Source organism: Melospiza melodia, chromosome 6 (genome assembly GCF_035770615.1).
Source record: "Melospiza melodia melodia isolate bMelMel2 chromosome 6, bMelMel2.pri, whole genome shotgun sequence".
NCBI lineage: Eukaryota > Metazoa > Chordata > Aves > Passeriformes > Passerellidae > Melospiza > Melospiza melodia.
Genome location: NC_086199.1, coordinates 61,376,053 through 61,393,193, shown reverse-complemented (window position 1 = coordinate 61,393,193; position 17,141 = coordinate 61,376,053). Strand labels below are relative to the sequence as shown.

Genomic DNA, 17,141 nt, shown 5'->3' with positions numbered 1-17,141 from the left:
GTTTATTCCCTCATTTGTTATAAATTCTTGTAGGTGTGCAGGTGTTCAGTGAACTGAGGCGCCAGTGGGACTGTTGATGCCGTGCAATAGGGAAAAGCAATAATCACACATACAAGCAAAGCTTTGAATGGGGAAAGTGCAGTATTTGGAAATATAGGGTGTTTTATCAGAGAATAGGGCACATGAGGCTTAATGATACTTGAAATTAGTGGCAGACTGTGGGCAAAGCAAGCAGGTCCACCCACATCTTATTGAAGGGTGACTGAGATCCCTCTTCTGGCAATCAGCCCAGTGCCGCTGTGCTGGATGGGGCAGCACAAGCCTGGCATGGCTGCTCCAGCTGCCTGGGCATTAGCATCCTGCCACGGGGACCTCCAGCTGCCTGGGCATTAGCATCCTGCCACAGGGACCTCCAGCTGCCTGGGCATTAGCATCCTGCCACGGGGACCTCCAGCTGCCTGGGCATTAGCATCCTGCCACAGGGATCTCCAGCTGCCTGGGCATTAGCATCCTGCCACGGGGACCTCCAGCTGCCTGGGCATTAGCATCCTGCCACAGGGATCTCCTTCCCTCTCTGGCAGCAGGATCTGCTGGGGCTGGCTCCTTCCAGCTGCTTCTCAATGCTGGGATTTTCTCTGCAGCAGGCACTCAGTGGGGATAGGTCACGTTCATGCTGCAGCGCTCCTGATGGACAGCCAGCCTTATCCATCCATACAAAACACTTTTTATCTGGGGAGCTCTGCCAAAAGAGGATTTTTCCCTGTGGAAGAAGCCCAATGCATTTTATTCAGTGCCCTGCATTGCTCTGGTGCTTTTTTTTCAAGGCTGAGTATCAAGAGCCACCTGCAGCCCTCCTTGTGCTGGGTCAGTGGCACACACAGGAGGGAATGTCCCTTAAGAGAAGTTAATCTGCAGGTGGCTCCAGGGACTGGTGATAGCTGTGAAGTCCTGTTCCTAATGTCCCTAGCACATGGCAGCTCTGATGTACCCCTGTGGTTCCACTCCTGGCTCTTTGCCCTGCTAATGCACCAATCTTCATCACCCCTCCCTTGCCCAGTTCTGATGGAAACAGCTCATGGAGACTGCCTATTCCCCTCGTCATATTTTTTTCCTTCCGCACCACACAAATTTTCCAGATGTGGCTGCCACTAGAAATAAGCAGTTGAATGAGCACTTGTCTGTGGGTGACTCATTCTCACCCTGTGAGGGGCTCTCTGCAGGGCGTGGATGTGAAGTCTCACTCCCCCTCTGGACACACTGCAGTGATGTCAAGCTCACCATAGCGAAAAAAAGCCTCCTGCTCTGCTCAAAGCAGTAGCAGCCAACTTCTGCTGCTCCTCATCTAAAGCATATGTGGCAAAAAGGACAACCTGGTAATGGTTTCCAGTTGCATCAGGAGGGTGAACTCCCCCCTTTCCCTGCTGAGGCATGGGAGGGGGTGGCTATCCACTCAAGTTTTGTGTTCTGTGTCAAGAGATGGGGAACACGCTTCTCTGTGTCTCTGTGTGATGTTTTTTCCATGAGGACAGGAGTAGGAGCTGCAGAAAGGAAGACTCGGGGGTGTTTTGTTTTCCTCCCAAAGGCATGGATAATGTGATGGGTGGTCCTGCTCTGGTAGTGCTGCCTTGAAGTCTGCTGAGCATTGGGGTGTCTGAGTTTATGTGTGTTATTGTGTTGTTTCTTGCCCTGGGCTGTGGAAGCTGGACTAGCTCTGTACATTGGCATGAACATCCTAGGAAATGTGGGAAAATTCTATCAGCTCAATAAGTCTTTTTCTGGTTGAGGCTTTTGTGGGTTTGTTTTTTTAAGAAGGCTTGGTGGAATTTTGTGCTTGGATTTTTGGGTTTTTTTAGTTGGTTTTTGGTTTGGTTTTTTTTTATATATTTAGGCAGAATCTCAACAATATAGACCAGACCACAATGGGTCAGAGAAGAAATGCATTCAGCAAGGCAGTAAAAGAGTTTCTTGAACAAAACCATCACTAATTTACAATGTTATGCAGTAATTTATGCATCACTAAGTTATTAGGACCACAGTGGTCACTGCTCACTTTTTTACAGACCTAAAGCTGGTTACCCGAGCCCATGGTTTGGTGTCGTGATTTCACCTGAACCTTTTTTTTCCACCTCAGTTTTTTGCTTCGCTTTTCTTTTTAACTCACCAGCTTCTTTTCACCTATATCTGCCCCTCCAAGGGTGTGAGGGGATAGTGTGGCCAAACTGCAATCAAAGAAATATTTTGAGAGTCCTCTCAGAGCTGTTTAAGGAATCTGGGCCGGCCATGAATGCCAGCTTTATGCAGCGCAGTTTTGAAGTAGGAGTGAGTCACTAAAAAACAATCTGTGCTGTCTCCATGTTCAACTTTGACTTTATTAAGAAAAAGAGAAAGAAAACAAACACAATCCCATTCACTGTGAAATACATATTGATCCTTGGGGAATCCTTGGGGTATCATTGGGAGCTGCTTCCTCCTCGAAAGATTCACTGCAGCGTTGACTCGAGGATAATTGTGCAATCACGGGCGTGTGTTCTGCTCCTGGGCTTTGCAGAGCAGGACTCTGTGGCTAGAATGCCAATGGGAGAGCCACTGATACCATCTTGTGGCACAGGCAGCCTCCCTTAGGTACCTGTCTCCATGGTGTGTCCCAGGCTTCTCAGGCAGGAAATCAAAGATGGGAATTGCAGCTGAACAAGGACTGGAATTTGGGCTGGAGCCCAAAGCTGTGGCCCCTGTTGGTTTGCTGTAGCTGCCCTTGGTGGAGGCAGGAGGTTCAGGTGCCCAATCCCTGCTTGGCACTGCTGGGGATTGTGGCTGGCAGGCACCAGCTGGGATTCTGCTCAGGCTCCCTGTCTGTGAGCTGGAAATATGCCTGCAAATCCTGGCCAGGGGCCTCTCCTGCTGCTGGTCCACTGCCTGGTGCCTGCATGCTGCACATGCCTTTGTGGGACTGAATTTTCATGGAAGTTTTGCTGAAAGCACTGCTTCAAAGCTACTGTGAAATGCTCTGCACATGTATTTGTACCTATGTATGTACCTATACACACACATTCTTTTTTGGCCAGGCCCTGCTTTCCAAGAGCTGCATTTGCTCTAAAGTTTTTCAGATGCTGCATGTGTGCCACCTCTGACTTCAGGGGCAGGCGACAGGAGTTGGAAAGCCTCTGCATTACTGCCTTGCTGTGTTACTGTCGTGTCTTGATTCAGAAACTGAACTCTGATTGCATTCCTTTGGCTCACACTAATTGACCCTGATGGCAGCAGGTTGTGAAGGATCATGGATTAGCTCCTCACTTTGCTGCCCTTGGGAGGTGAAGGTAGGGATTTACTTGCCAATAAATAGGAGGGGCAGGTTAAGTGTTAGATGGGAAGAAATGCAACCCTCCTCCAGCTGGCTTTGGATCATAGGATTTTTTTGAGGGTCAATCTGTTTTCCAGTACATTACTATTAATGGTTTCAACATCAATTCTGCTTTCCCACCAGCATTTAGGATGGAGTTTCCAGGTGGGTAATGTTAGCTGCCAGCCACTCATCCCTTCTCCATGGCCACAGGCTACCAAACAAGCCTTGCACTGGGCCACACCATGGGTCCTGTGACAAGTGGCCATCCCACTTTTTTAAACCCTTCAAAACTCTTTAAAAGAATGCTTTAAATACAACCACATTTTACCTATTGGCTTCAGGAAAGTGAAAAGGAGAGGCTGTTGTTAGGTTATTAAGCAATGCTTGGCTGATGTTATGGGCTCCTGGCCTCCAGGTCCCTCTGCTCATGTTCTCTTCCTGCTTCTCTGAAAGTTTTATGTGGGACAAGCTGCAGCTAGTCATGTTGGCAAAAACTACTCCTCGACCCTAGTTCCTCCTGGTGCTAGATTCAAGTGTTTGCTCCCTGCAGCCAAAGTGTTTGCATCTTCCTGAAAGCAGGAGATTGGGATACATCAGCAGGACAGGAAAATGCTCTTTATTCCTCTGCTTCATAGCAGGGCTGGAAAAAAAAATAGTGGCCAGCTGTGGTTTTAGCTGACAGCTGAAAGGGGCTTTGCTAGTAAAAGTCCCCAGGGAAGACCAGGAGGCTGCTGACAAAAGTCAGGAAGGGGCTCTCTCTACAGATTAAAAAGCAGAGGAATTATAAATAACATGCTGAAGTGCACAGATAAAGTTACCCAAGTTATTTTGGCCATAAAGCCCAGGACAGCAAAGGCCCCTAATCTCTCATTAATCAGCAAGAAGCTGGAAGAGGCCATACAATGAGCTCAGCTGCCAAAGCTGCTGTGCCCTTTTGCTCCATTTAATTTAATTGTATTAGTCCTGCCCGCAGCCTTTGTTCTTCTGCCCTGCTCAGGAAATCTGCTGCTGGTTTGGCAGGGCTCACCCTGGTTCCACATGGCTGGTTTGTGGACAGCCAGGAGGGAGGAGAGGGAGAGCAGCAAGGGGAAGAGGATGGGAAAAGGTCCCACGGGGGCAACCTGCTTGATGTACTTCATTTATCTTAATAGTGCCACTGCATCCCTTCCTGGTGAGGTTTCCTCCTGGTAAGCCAAACACAAAACTGAATGCAAAAGGACTCTGGCTGATATCAGCAGAGATGGGACGTTTAAATTTTAAAATAAAAAAAAAAACAGACGAGTGACCACGAGCCAGCTCTTGTTCAGCAGGTGCTACCAACCCAGCAAAGCATTCCTACCACCACCTCCCTTGGTTCCACCTCATCTCTCTTAAATGAGCCAGCAAACAAATGCAAAAGGTGGTTTCCAGGACACAGGTGAGTTTTGTCAAATTTCAGCATTTGTCCCTGCTGAAGGATGAGATAGGAGAGCACCTAACTGTAGGGTGTACTTTCCTCACCATTCCATCAAGGAATGACAGTGCTTAATGGAAAAAGATGGAGCACCAACAGAAAGATGTGCTTAGGAAAAGGGATTTTCAGATGACTTTGCTTCAGGCTTGTGTGGGAAACACAGTTTTGAGCTCCATATTTTACTGGATTTCTCTGATTTCAGCAAGCAGCCATGTAAAATTTCACAAATTTGTTATATCAAGCCCAAGTTTTCCCAAACATGTAAATTGTCAAGGTTCTCCTCTCCCTTTCACAGCAGTGAATTAACAGTCCTGTGCTTGCAGTGAAGTAAGCACAGGGCATTGTTTGCTTATAGTTTTACAGAGTGATCCTTCTGTCATTGCTTACTGTAATTCTTCTTGGATGTGAAGAGTAAAACATATTTACATTGGTATGTGGGATTCTGGACAACTTCAGGGAAAAGTAGGGCTGGAAAGGAAGTTCTTCTGGCTGATGAAAAATTTTGAGATGTGTTTTATATATCAGAATGAAAGCTTGAAATAGAGGAACTCCCGAAAAAAAAAACAACCAGACAACCAAAAAAAAAAAAAAAATTATCACACCCCCCACACACATTTAGCCAGCTGCAACTATTATTTTGGTTATTTTATCCTTTTTATTTTCTTAGTAAATTTACTTTATGTTGCAATGCAAAGTAGAAATTCTGGATGTCTTGGATAAAAAATTTTTGTCCACAAATTTGATTTTAGTATTTTGGGAACTGCTTGGCATATAATTTTAATTTAGCAAGTGGCAATCTGCTGCACTAAAAATGAAAAGTAATGATCCAGTAAATGACTAATTTTGTGGTCTGAGTTAATTAGTGAAGCAGCTTGGTGGATGGAAGGCAGCAGGTCTAAATTACTGTGCTAAATCCTTTTGTAGAAAGATATTATCTGGCTTTGTTGTTTTAATAATAATTAATGAGAATTAAAATATTCAGCTTGGATTTCGCTGTTACTGTTAGCGGGAATATGTGTGCGTGTGTATAATATGTATATTTATATTTGTTCTCTGATTATTTTGTTGCTTGTTTGCATCTCAATCCTTGACTGTCTTGCTCTGTGGCTTAAATAATACTCCAGAAATTATTCAGACTGCACCTTTGTCTAGCATGGAGGAAACTTGAGGCTTTTACAATTGGTGCTGCTGGTTATTTAATGAAAAACATGCACCATAGCCTGGCAAGGAAATCAGCAGTAAAAAAACAGGCAATAAGCAGTGTCTAATCAGCAGGATCACAGGGAGCATCAGCTGGGGGCTCACAGATCACTTTTACATCTTATATGTGGCAGCACAGGTTGCTGGCAATGCAGGGATGGCACACTTACCTCCAAGGCTGCATGGATCTGCAAAACTTCAAAGCCTTCTCTGCTGAAATCCAGGCATTACTTTGCTGAAGTCCAAAATGCTTAAATTTGGATGCCTCCAAGGCACCCTGGTGGTCACTTTGTCTTGTGCTCTACATGACATCAATGTTTGGTGCTTCTGCTGGGCATTTCCACCCCAAACCTGCTTGCTGTGGTTGGTTTCAAGCACATGTTTTAGGAAACCCTACAACTAACTGGGTTCTCATGATGGGGGAGACTTTTAATGAGCTGGTTTAGTGGATAATTGCTCTCGGTGTTAAAACAAACTTCTCTTTTTGTTTTCAGCTTGACTTCTCTCAGTTTCAGTCTTCCAGGCCTGGACTTTGCTCTACTGTGTTTGTTAACATTAAAGTCCCTTAGATGGTGGAATCTTCCCACATACCCTGAAACACTAGGAAGAGTAATTTCCTAATCTTCTCTTTTAAGAGGACAGTGATAACTGGGGACTAATTACTGGTTCTATTGACTTTTTAATGTTTGTGTTTTTTAGATAAGTTGTAATTGTTCCTTTTTATCATTGTACAACTATAGTTAATAATTGCTGTTCACTGTGTCTACATCCAAGGATGTGGTCCCACTTCTGTTAAAGATTCAATGTTTGGGGCTCTGAGAGATAGCTGAACTTGGTTTGGTCATTGATATTGGTTTGGTTTGTGGCACCTTTGGAGAAAAATAAGTGCATCAGTCAAAATGCTGTTTACCTTCTCAGAAGGTTTTTTAGTCCTGTTTTTATTTTTAATGCCTTCTTTTCAAATGGTATCATCTCCCTGGTGGGTTTAGTTCTGCTTGTAGGCCGTATTCTACATCCTTAATCATCCTGAGTACTTTCCTTAAGTTCATTTTATTTCACTGAGAAATTTCAAGGAGTGAGATGAGACTTAGACTAATGAATTTGGGGATTAGACAAGGATTAGGTGGATTCTAACAAGCAGATGCTGTGCTTTCTGTGGGAAGATTTCTAAGCTTCATTAAACCAAGAAAAGTTCTTTTCCCCTGACACTTGGAGATTCAAAAGCATTGTATTATACCCTGTTATGAATAAAATGATAAACCATCTTGATAAAAATTTCACCATCTTTTGGTGAAATTTCAAACTGTGGTCATATCCAAACCCTCCATGAAAGGATGTGAGTTCTTTTAATGCCTTATGTAGTGGGACTTGAAAGGGAAACTGTTCCTCATCCAAATGCCCAAGCCTTTGCAGGATGGAAGTATAAACACCTTGTTGATGGTATTTATCCATTATCTCTATTTTTTCTGTTTGCAGTGTTTATGTTCCTACATATGTTGGGCTGGTGGGAAGTCTCATCAACACCCTGATAGCAGTGCTTTGGATCCCTTCTCAGACTAAACCAAAGTCAGACCATCACAGGACAGAGCACAGTGAGTATTTTGTGTTTCTGAAAAACAGTACATGAAAAAGGGCAGGGGATTGACATGCTGCAAGAACTGCTGAAGGACTTTGGAATTGATTTAAGGGCAAAAAGGCTCCAGCCTTGAGATGCTGACGCTTCAATGTCGAAGCTGAGCTTATGGAAGAGGATTATTCCAAATATATTGATCACTCTTCCATGTAGAAATGCAGTCTTCCAGTCTCAGAAAAGGCAATTGTGGAGCTCCTGCTGGGGGTTAGTTTTGTCTGACAGGGGAGGAAACCCCACTGTCTCAGAGGATTCCTCTACATGCAGACCTGGCACCAGCTCCCAACCTCCTGCCACCGGCACAAAGCTGGTGCAGCAGAGATGTGGGTTTTGGGTGGGTTTTGGGTGGGTTTTGAACCTGAGCAGAGTCTCAGAGTTTTCTGCTTTCTACCCTTAGCCTGTATAATCAGAATATTAACCCATATTTCATCCTCTGCAGGCACATCACCATCTGGCAGCTTGTTTAGCATCAGAGAAATCCTGCGTCTGATGAAGTTTCCGGGAGTGATGGAAGTTTTCATAGTCAAGGTGTTTGCTGGACTTCCCATAGGTAAATCTCACCCATTACCCGTCATTGCTGATGCATTTAGAATAGGATGATGTAGGCCAGGCTTGTCTCAAGTTTCTGAAAGCACATTGCTTTTGGTCACAGAGCAGTGAGGATTCACCTCCTAACTTGATGCTGGGTGCTTTCAGGTAGTCTCAGCTACACAGGGTCAAAAGCCTGGGACTTAAATGTCCAACACATTACTTGTCACAAGCTGCATCTGGGAGTTTTGGCAAATCATTTAATCTCTCCATGTCCCTCACTGCAAATGTTTTTTCCTCTTGTCTGTCATTTCTCTTTGTGCTGTAAGCTCTTCAGAGCAGAAAAAAATTGGTTTTCCTCTGCCAGAAAAACTGAGGTCCTTCCTGATTTTACTTAGTGATTTTAAAGTGTATCGTAACCTTTTCCCCAGCAATTAAAAATTGCTGATGGATGAGAGGGCTGAGCTGCACACAGGGGGACCCACAGCATGTGTCTTCCCTAGCACATTGATGGGGATGCTTGTTCATCTCTTCCTTATATATTCTGCTGGGCGGGGGGGGGGTTGTGTCATGGTAGGAACTCACTGATCCTTCAATCCTTTCCCAAACCCAACTCTTTCCCTGCTTCCTCTGAGTCAGCTGCTGTCCTGGCAGGGTTCATATCTCTCTATTTGCCTGACTATGTATCCCTGGCCATAATTTAATAATCTTCAGTTCTCTGCCCTTCCACAGACAAAGACTTCACAGCTCTTTTCCCATTCAACCCAAAAAGTCCAGTTTCTCTTGAGGATGATTTCAAGAACTGAGTTTTGTGCACATCATAACGCGTGTGTATCATGCATCTGAACAAACTAAGGCACTTCCCTTCCAAACAGGGATCCTAAGAGGGGACTTAAGGCACCCTAGCTTTTAGACTTTGTATCTTTTTCCAATTCATTTTTGTCTGGAGAAGCCCTTGAAGTTTAAAGAACACGAAACATGATTTACAAATTAAATACTAATTTGTAAACTGTAAATTCAGTTTACAAATGAAAGTGAATTTGGCTGTGGAATGTGGCTGAATCGGAAGGGGATGGCACTCCTGGGCTTGGTCAGGCTCATCTGTTATTTCTTGCTGTATCTCTGGGGGAATGAGTCCAACTGGAGCTGGAATTAAAGGATTTCTGGGTTTTTTTTCCCCTGCTGTGTGTAGCTGGTATGGGCTGAGATCAGTAATGCCAGTTGGTTCTACCCCTGACCCTGGAGACAGGATGCAGTCTCAAACCACTGCTGGCTTGATCTAACAGTGCAATTCTTTTGGTTCTTAATACAATAAACTTCTAAAACTGCACTCTAAAAAGTGTATAAAATGACAGCATTTCACAGAATGAGAAAGATGTTTTACAAGGGTTTTCTTAGCTGATTCTGACTCATTTCTCATCTTAGAGTAGCATTCATTTCTCTGTTAAAAATGCCTGAGACTGCATCCATGTGAGCTTCCCACGTAATTTCCTGTGTGCTTTCTCTTTTCCAAAGGCCAGGCAAAATGCACTTTGCTTTAGACATTCCTGCTGAAATGCAAATTCCTGCCTGTTACAGAATCCATTCTCCTTTCCCTGTGCAAAGCAAAAATACTCACTGACCAAAATAAACATCTCCTGCCCAAAGCTGCAAGGCAGTTTCTAGGCAAAGAGGATGGAGACAGTGAAGCTGGGATTTAAGGCAGGCACTGGGATTTCAGTCTGTCAGTATTTCTGTAAGGGTAGGAGAAGGTTCACTTGGGGCTATAGCACTCCCACTACAGTGAGGAGTAATTAAAATCATAGGAGTGATTAAAATCCTAGTGACTTCTCTTTGCAGATCTCTCTTCAGGTCACTGACCAAACTGCTGGCAGCTGAAAGGGGATCTGGCCATCCCTAATTCTCTGCAGCTCACAGCTGGAGGCTGAGCTCCTCATGAGCTCATTTACCTTTCATCCCCAGGCTGCAACTGTATAATTAATTAGATTGCCCAAATTACAGACTGTTTTCTATTTACTTTGTAAACAGGTTTGTGATATACAGCAAAGAAAATCTTTTGTTCCTTATGGATCTCATTGTTGTCTAAAATTAGCTGGTTTGAGACCGAAAGAACCTCCCTGGGAGGGCTGCAGGGCTGGGAACCTCCTCCCTGTGTTGCATAAAAGCAGAGACGTGGGCTCTGTGCCTCTTGCAGGAAAGGAGCTGCCAGGGATTGGGAGGCAGCAGAGAGCTCCAGCACAGCCCAGTTATCTTCTCAGCTGACCTGGGAAAAGAGAGCCTCACTGCATTGGGGTAGACAGAGACAGAAAGAAAAACAAGGGGATAAAAATATCAAACATAACTCTCATTGACAAGAAATCACCAGGGCCTTGAAAATATTGATAAATAGCTGCTTGTATGAATCTTTGGCTGCCTAATCCCTTTGGAAAATCTGGTATCAGCATGATTGCTTTAGCACCTGCATCCCATTTTTTCAAGGATTTTCTTCCACGTGTGGAGCAATGTTTTGCAGCGAGCCTTGGGGCTCTGCATCTCATCACATTTCCAGTCCAGTGTAGCAGGGCTGTGATGAGCTCCCAGAGGCTGTGTTTGCCTTCTCACACCATCTTGCTGTAGGGATTGCTAAACTGGCCCTCCAAAACTACAGGCTGCTTTCAGACGTGGCACTTTTTTTTTTTTTTTTTTTTTTTTTTTTTTAAATAGGGTTTTCACTCCTGATTTTCCTTGGTGCTTTTTGTCACCGTTACTGCATCTCACAAACCATTTCCCTGCTTTCTGCTGCATGACCTTTGTTACTCATCCCACCGATGCCAGGTTTTCTAAGGAAAAAAAGTTGTTTTCACCCTTTTCATAGACCTCGAAAAAGGCATGTTTTCTGAGGGTATTTTATGCCATTTTCCTTTTTTTTTTTTTCCCCACGTTGAGCCTGTCAGCATGGACTGAGGCTTATCATTATTTATGTGCTGCACTCAGCTGACCTGCAGCCTACCCAGCTGGGAACCTGCTGAGATCTTTGTGAGAAATGCTTGTTCCAATGAACATAACATATTTTTTTAGTTCAATCTGAGGCTTGCCTTGTGGGTTTCATCAAGAAATGTGTTACCAGTGGGAGAGACCACCTTAGTTTCTGAGAGAAGAGGGGCAAGGGGGTCTCCCTCCTCCAGGCAGCTTTAAGGGACCCTGCAGGCACAGGGGGTGACACCCATCTGAAAATGAGACCTTTGCACCTCCAGGGATGCTGTGCAATGTGTAATTCTAATTTAAGAGCACAGCCTATTCCTCTGCTCAGAAAGAAGGCAGCTTGTTTGGAGGAGAAAGATCCAAATCTGTCTTAACTTGATGAGGGACTTCAAAGGGGAGAGGAGCTGTAGAAGCTGGAGCACAGTACCAGGAGGAGGCATCAGGTCTGCAGGGAGGCCAAGCCCCTCCTAGGTGGTACCTGCAGAGGGGTGCAGGATTGAGGGCGAGCTCCTGCTTCCATCTCATCTTCCTACAAGTGAAACCAAGTGTGGTTTTTCTTTCATTTTGTCACGTGTGCCTTTTATACACATGTGCAACCCTGTTGCCTGATTTGGCTGTTGTGAGTAAATACTGGAATTTGCATGTTACCTTAAGCTGGCTTGAGCTGAGAGCAATTTCAAAGAAACTGGATAAGAATGGGGTGCTCTCCGTGGAGGGGTGTGGTGAAGCCATAGATTTTCATGAGCCCCAGCTCCCAGACACCTTCTCCACACAGCTGGAGAGCAGAAGAGCAGGGCTCCCTTCCTGCCCCCATCCCTCTCTCCCAACCCCATGGAGCCAGCTGGGGTGCAGCTACTCCTGTTAAAGGGGAGGACGTGTCTCTGGTGGGGCTCAGGAAGGCTTTGTGGCAGGTCCTGGGATGGGAGGGCAGTGCTCCCTCCAGGCAAAGGCTTGGGGTGCCTGGAGGCAGCTCCTTGTTGCTGCAGGTGCTGCACTGGTTGGGCTGCTGGATGCAGTGGAGTTGTTCTTGTTCCTTAGGAAGCGAATCCTTCCAGCAATCTGGAATCGCCCTCTTCGTCCTTCCAGGAAAAGCTGGCAAATCCTCCCCATGCCATGTCACTTTGCCAACCACCAGCTGTCTTCTCAGTCCTCACACATTGCCTCCTGCATTCTGGTTTTTGCAGGAAGGAGAGGAACAAGGCTCCCTTTTTACCCAGTCTTTATAACTCAGAGAGTCTTACAAGGAAAGGCAGGACTGCTGAAAGTCATCTGGTCTCTTCTCTCCCAGAAGGATCAGTGGTCCCTAACAGGCACATTGTGGGGTTCTTCACACGCAGAGAGCCCCATTTTCCTCCTGTCTTGGTCCATCTCAGGTGCACAAGACACTGGGGGAAGCAGCAGACTCTTACCCCACACCACACTTGAAGTGCAGTGTGTTGACATCATATTTTTAATTTCATGGCTCTCTCTGTGAGGCTGGGAGCATGTGCAAGCACGCCTGTGTTTGTGTATGTTTGGCAGTGGGGAAAACACACACTATTGTATTTTCATTTGAGATTGAGTGGATGTTCTCTGTTACACTTTGCAGAAATTGCCTCAATTGCAAAGCAGACCTGGTCTGTGCTCTTTCTGCCCATACTTTCCTGACTGCTTGTGTTGACATTGCTATCATTGTCCTCACAAGAGATTTTCCACATGCCCCAGACATCGTTGCTGAGGTGTGCAGTGAAACCACTGCATTTTGGCTGATGTCACTGGGCTGCTCCCCACACTGAATATCTGAAGTCAGGCAAAAGGGGTGAGGAATCCAATCAGATTATTTTTATGGTTACAGTCTTGTCTGAACAAATGTTTTCTTGCTGTCTTAATGGTTAGCCTGGCTTCAGTGATACAAATATTTACCAGTTTATAATTAACAGCTGAAACTACAGCCTACATAGTCACATTACTTAAAGATGAAAGTAAGGGGGATAAAAAAGTTAACATTTAAAGATTAAATTACTACAATGACTTTGAATAGGATTATGTTCATGTTTATACCCAGTGCTGGCAAACCCAGGGAGAGCTACTGACTTGGACTGGTGGTGACTGGGAGCAGGGTTTGGCTATTACATGCACTGCAAGTGTATTGATGTACTCTTTGCATTAACCCTCCCTCCAGGTTTGTTCATGATTATGTTTTCCATCATCTCTATGGATTTCTTTGGCTTGGAAGCAGTGGAGTCTGGATATCTGATGTCATATTTTGGTGTCCTTCAAATGGTAAGTGAAGTGCAAGTCCCCCTCTTGGACAGATTAGCTTGCAGCACTGCTACCTAATTCACTACCTTCTGGACACATGCTCTTCCAAATCCAGGTGCATTATTGACAGGCAAATCCTAGCTCTGCCATATGGCATTTAGCTTCAAAAAGAGAAGTGACTCCAATTTATTCTGTTCCTTGGAATGGGAAGAAATTGAAGCAAGGAGTGTCCTGAAAGCTTTCTTCCCCTTGTCCCTCTCTGTGGATCTTTAAGCTGTGGAGCTAAAATTTCCTTGGACTGATATGTCCTGGGTTTTGTAATAAAACTTACATTGAAGCTGAAGTGCCTCGGCTGAGGTTTTTCCTGGTGCAGGTTAGTTGATTTGCATTTATATAGTAGCACCCTGCATAGTCAGGAAAGCAGACAACCTTACTGGTGTTTTCACTGAAGATCCCTTCAGTGTAGAAGAACTTGTTTCTGCTGCATGGAAACAAGCACAGCAAGCTTGTGATTCCCAAAAAAGAAAAAAAAAAGAAAAAAAAAAAAAAAAAACAAAAAAAAAAAAGAAAAAAAACCACCAAAGCACAGAAAGCAGAAAGGTGGGTGACAAAGCATGGTTAGGAGGCTACCAAAATGGGTAAAAGGGAAAAGTCAGCTGAATTAGGCAGTACTAAGGGGTCAAAAATGTGCAGTGTTGTATTATAGCAGAGTGTTCCTTTTGGAGGAAGAGGCTTAATAATTTTGTAGAAGGAGCAGCAGATGGTTATAACCAAGCCCCAAGGTAGGAATGCAAGTTAAGCAATATCCTGAAGGAGAGTGGTCTTGTTATTAAATCCTCTTCATTTCATGGGTATTGCCACAGAGTTCCTGTGAGAGCTTCTCATTTGGGGAATGGCAGCTCAGGCTGCTTCCTTTGTGATTTGAATTTGGCATGGTGTTGTCAGTCACTTGGGCTCTGGCCTGCTCTCACCAGATCTGGGCGTCTTGGTAGAGCAGCAGCCAGGCATGGCTGTACATCAGCAGCTGGATTCTGCAGTGTAAACTGGAGCTGAGCAGACGGTGCCTTTGCCATGTCCCTCCTGTGAGGGTGGCTTTGGAATAGCTGTCTCTTGGTCCTGTGAACATCCCCAACCTGCTGAATGCAGTCCCATTCAGCCTCTTTGGGAAGAAGACCAGTTTGCCAGTGCACAAGCAAGCTTCTGACCCACACTACACTGCTTTCAGAGGCTTTCCCTATGTTAGCCTTGTATGCTGCCTCCTAGACCAGGATCTGCAGGAATCACTCAGGTTTTAGAGGGGCCAAGTCACTGTCCCAAATCTTCTTCCCCTTCTGAATGCAGGAGGAATCCCCAGAGCTGGGCTTTTAACTTTAGACATGTCACTTAAACCCCTGTTACACAGGCAGAAATCAGATGTGGAGCTGCAGCATGGCTGTGGTGTGCTTGTTTGGAGTGGGTAAGGTGGGCGGCAATGGCTCTTGTAAGGAGTGGCTTTGTGTGGCTAGATGGAGCCTGGACTCTGCTGCTAGGCCCAGGATATCTGTCTTGAGGACACTGCTGTTATGTCTGGAATAACTATGTGCCTTCAATGCCATTGTTCCCCTGGTTAGTTTGGTTGAAACTGCCGCAGATAAGGTCACCTCCTCTGCCCTGCTGGGCCACCCCACACAGAGACACAGCCCTGGAAGATATGGGAATTACAGCATCCACTCTGCTTCCTCATGGATGGTCAGGTGCCAGGCTAACCAGGGACCTGACCCTTCCCAGAGTCACAGAGTTTCATCCCACAGAGGCCAATCACTCCTATTGCCACAATCCAACCCAGCAGGGCCCTGCAGGCTCAGGTGCAGCATCTGCTCTGCTGGGGAGTCTTTGCCTTGGGACATTTGGCACAGAAACTGGCTTTTATCAGCCAGGCAGTTTTCTTTCATACATCCATGCAGTTTCTATCCATATTGCTAAGACCATCCTACAGTGGCAGTTCCAAACTCTACTCTGGTTTATGCAGGACAAGATCCTCAACTGGACCAGACTGAACCCTTACTCTCTGGCTTTTAAATTATTGTAAAACATTAGAATTCATGTCTTTACTTTCAGGTATCTGTCTAGAACCACCCAAAGAGATCTCTTGGGGGTGGTGTCTGGGTTAGTGTTTCATGGCTGCTTTCTGTTTGGGTTGCAGGGAATAGAGGTGTGCTGGCTCTGTCCTGCTGAGCCCCAGAGCTGCTTGTGTTGCCCAAGCTGGCATTTCAGATGCATTTGTTTCTGCTGTACAGTGAATTGATACTGCTGAGATACAAATGCAGATTAGGGTGCAAGTGAATTCCACCAATCTGGATAGGTGAATGATGATTAATATCTGCTGACTGGCTTCCCCACTTCACTGAGTAAATGACAGCTTTATTCATGAGGAATACAGTGTAATTTTCAGTCAATTTCATCAGCCAGATACTCAGCTTTGATTTTTTTTTTCTCTTTAGTTTGCCTTGCTGTAAATCATTGTGAGGATTTTCCCATCCCCTTGGACTTGCCCTGAGCCCTTCTGTTAGAGGAAACCTGTCCCCCATGGTTGCATCTCTTCCTGGACTTGAAAAAGATAGTGTTTAAGGACTTTTATAGCTGGAAGGGGACATTAAAGAAATTAAGGGGGAAATTATTTCTTTGTGTTATTGTAGTTTCTATTTTTTAAATTAAATATTCTCAAAGCTTGCATATTCCTCTTACAGAAGGCAATGTTGCAGCTCCCTTTCCCAGCCTGATCAGCAATCCCAGGATGACTCAAATAGTGATGGTGTCTTCCTGCCTTCCTCTCCCACCTCAAGGATATTATGCTCCAATTGCTTAATCTAGTTTTTCAGCTTCCCAACCTCATTTGACCTGCTGTGGTGAGAAGTGGCCAGTGCACTGTAAGAATCTGTTTCTCCTCATTCCTCTCATTCAAGACAGCTGCCGAGTACCTAGAGAGGAGATTTTGAGAGGCTTTGAGCCAGTCCACCTAATTTTAAGTAGGCAACTCAAATTCTTTGTCATTGTTATACCAAACAGCTCTTTGCATGGGGAATCAGCACAGAGACACAGATGGAGGATGTTAGTTTAGACACCACCAATTCAGGCATCGCTGAGGGATCCCATCCAGAGCTCCTCAGGCTCACCTCATCCTGTGGTGACCATCATCCAGCAGCAGGGGACATGGGAAAGTGTGGGCAGGGTGAAGTGCAGTGGGGGTAGGAAGGGGGCTTGTGTCTGGGTCAGGACACAGCCAGGAAGGTCAGCAAAGGGGAGTGGGAAGGCAGTGAGACAGCACTGAGGCAAGAAATGTCTGATGAGGAAACAGAGCTGTGGCTTAGAAAATGGAATATGACTGAGGCATGAATGGACAGATGGGGAAATGAAAGTAGCACATGGGGGTGATTCAAGCAATCCAGGTCTCTGCAGTGATTCTTGAAGTAGCCTGAAAGTGTGGGGCTGTCTGATGAGCTGGGACTGTGCCAGGTAAAGAGAAGTGTGGGAGATGATGAAATGAGGAGAGGAGGGCAGACAGCAGGAGAGCTGCCTCTGCACCACTGCAGAGATTCCCTTGCTCATGATGTGCTGGAAGCATCTTTATCTGATCACTGGTAGGTCTCCAGGCAAGAGTTATGAGAGCCCGTCAGGGACACAATCCCTCTGTCCTCCAGGGCTGGGCTTCCAGAGCCCTCTCATCTGAGCAGCCATGCAAATGAGATTTCCCTCAGAGTGAATGCCTGGCAGCGTGAAATGCCATTCCATCTCCCTCCAGAGAATAATTA

The 17,141-nt window shown here is 45.4% G+C and overlaps 1 protein-coding gene across 1 annotated transcript in view; it reads left to right on the top strand.

Annotated features, from left to right (window-relative positions):
• The window catches only part of SLC22A18 (solute carrier family 22 member 18), a 58,580-nt gene that overhangs the window by 27,615 nt on the left and 13,824 nt on the right, over positions 1–17,141 (top strand). Inside the window, exons 5-7 of the mRNA XM_063158637.1 lie at positions 7,470–7,585; positions 8,063–8,173; positions 13,274–13,374. Of these exons, the coding sequence (XP_063014707.1) occupies positions 7,470–7,585; positions 8,063–8,173; positions 13,274–13,374 (328 nt within the window). The remainder of the gene's footprint in view (positions 1–7,469; positions 7,586–8,062; positions 8,174–13,273; positions 13,375–17,141) is intronic.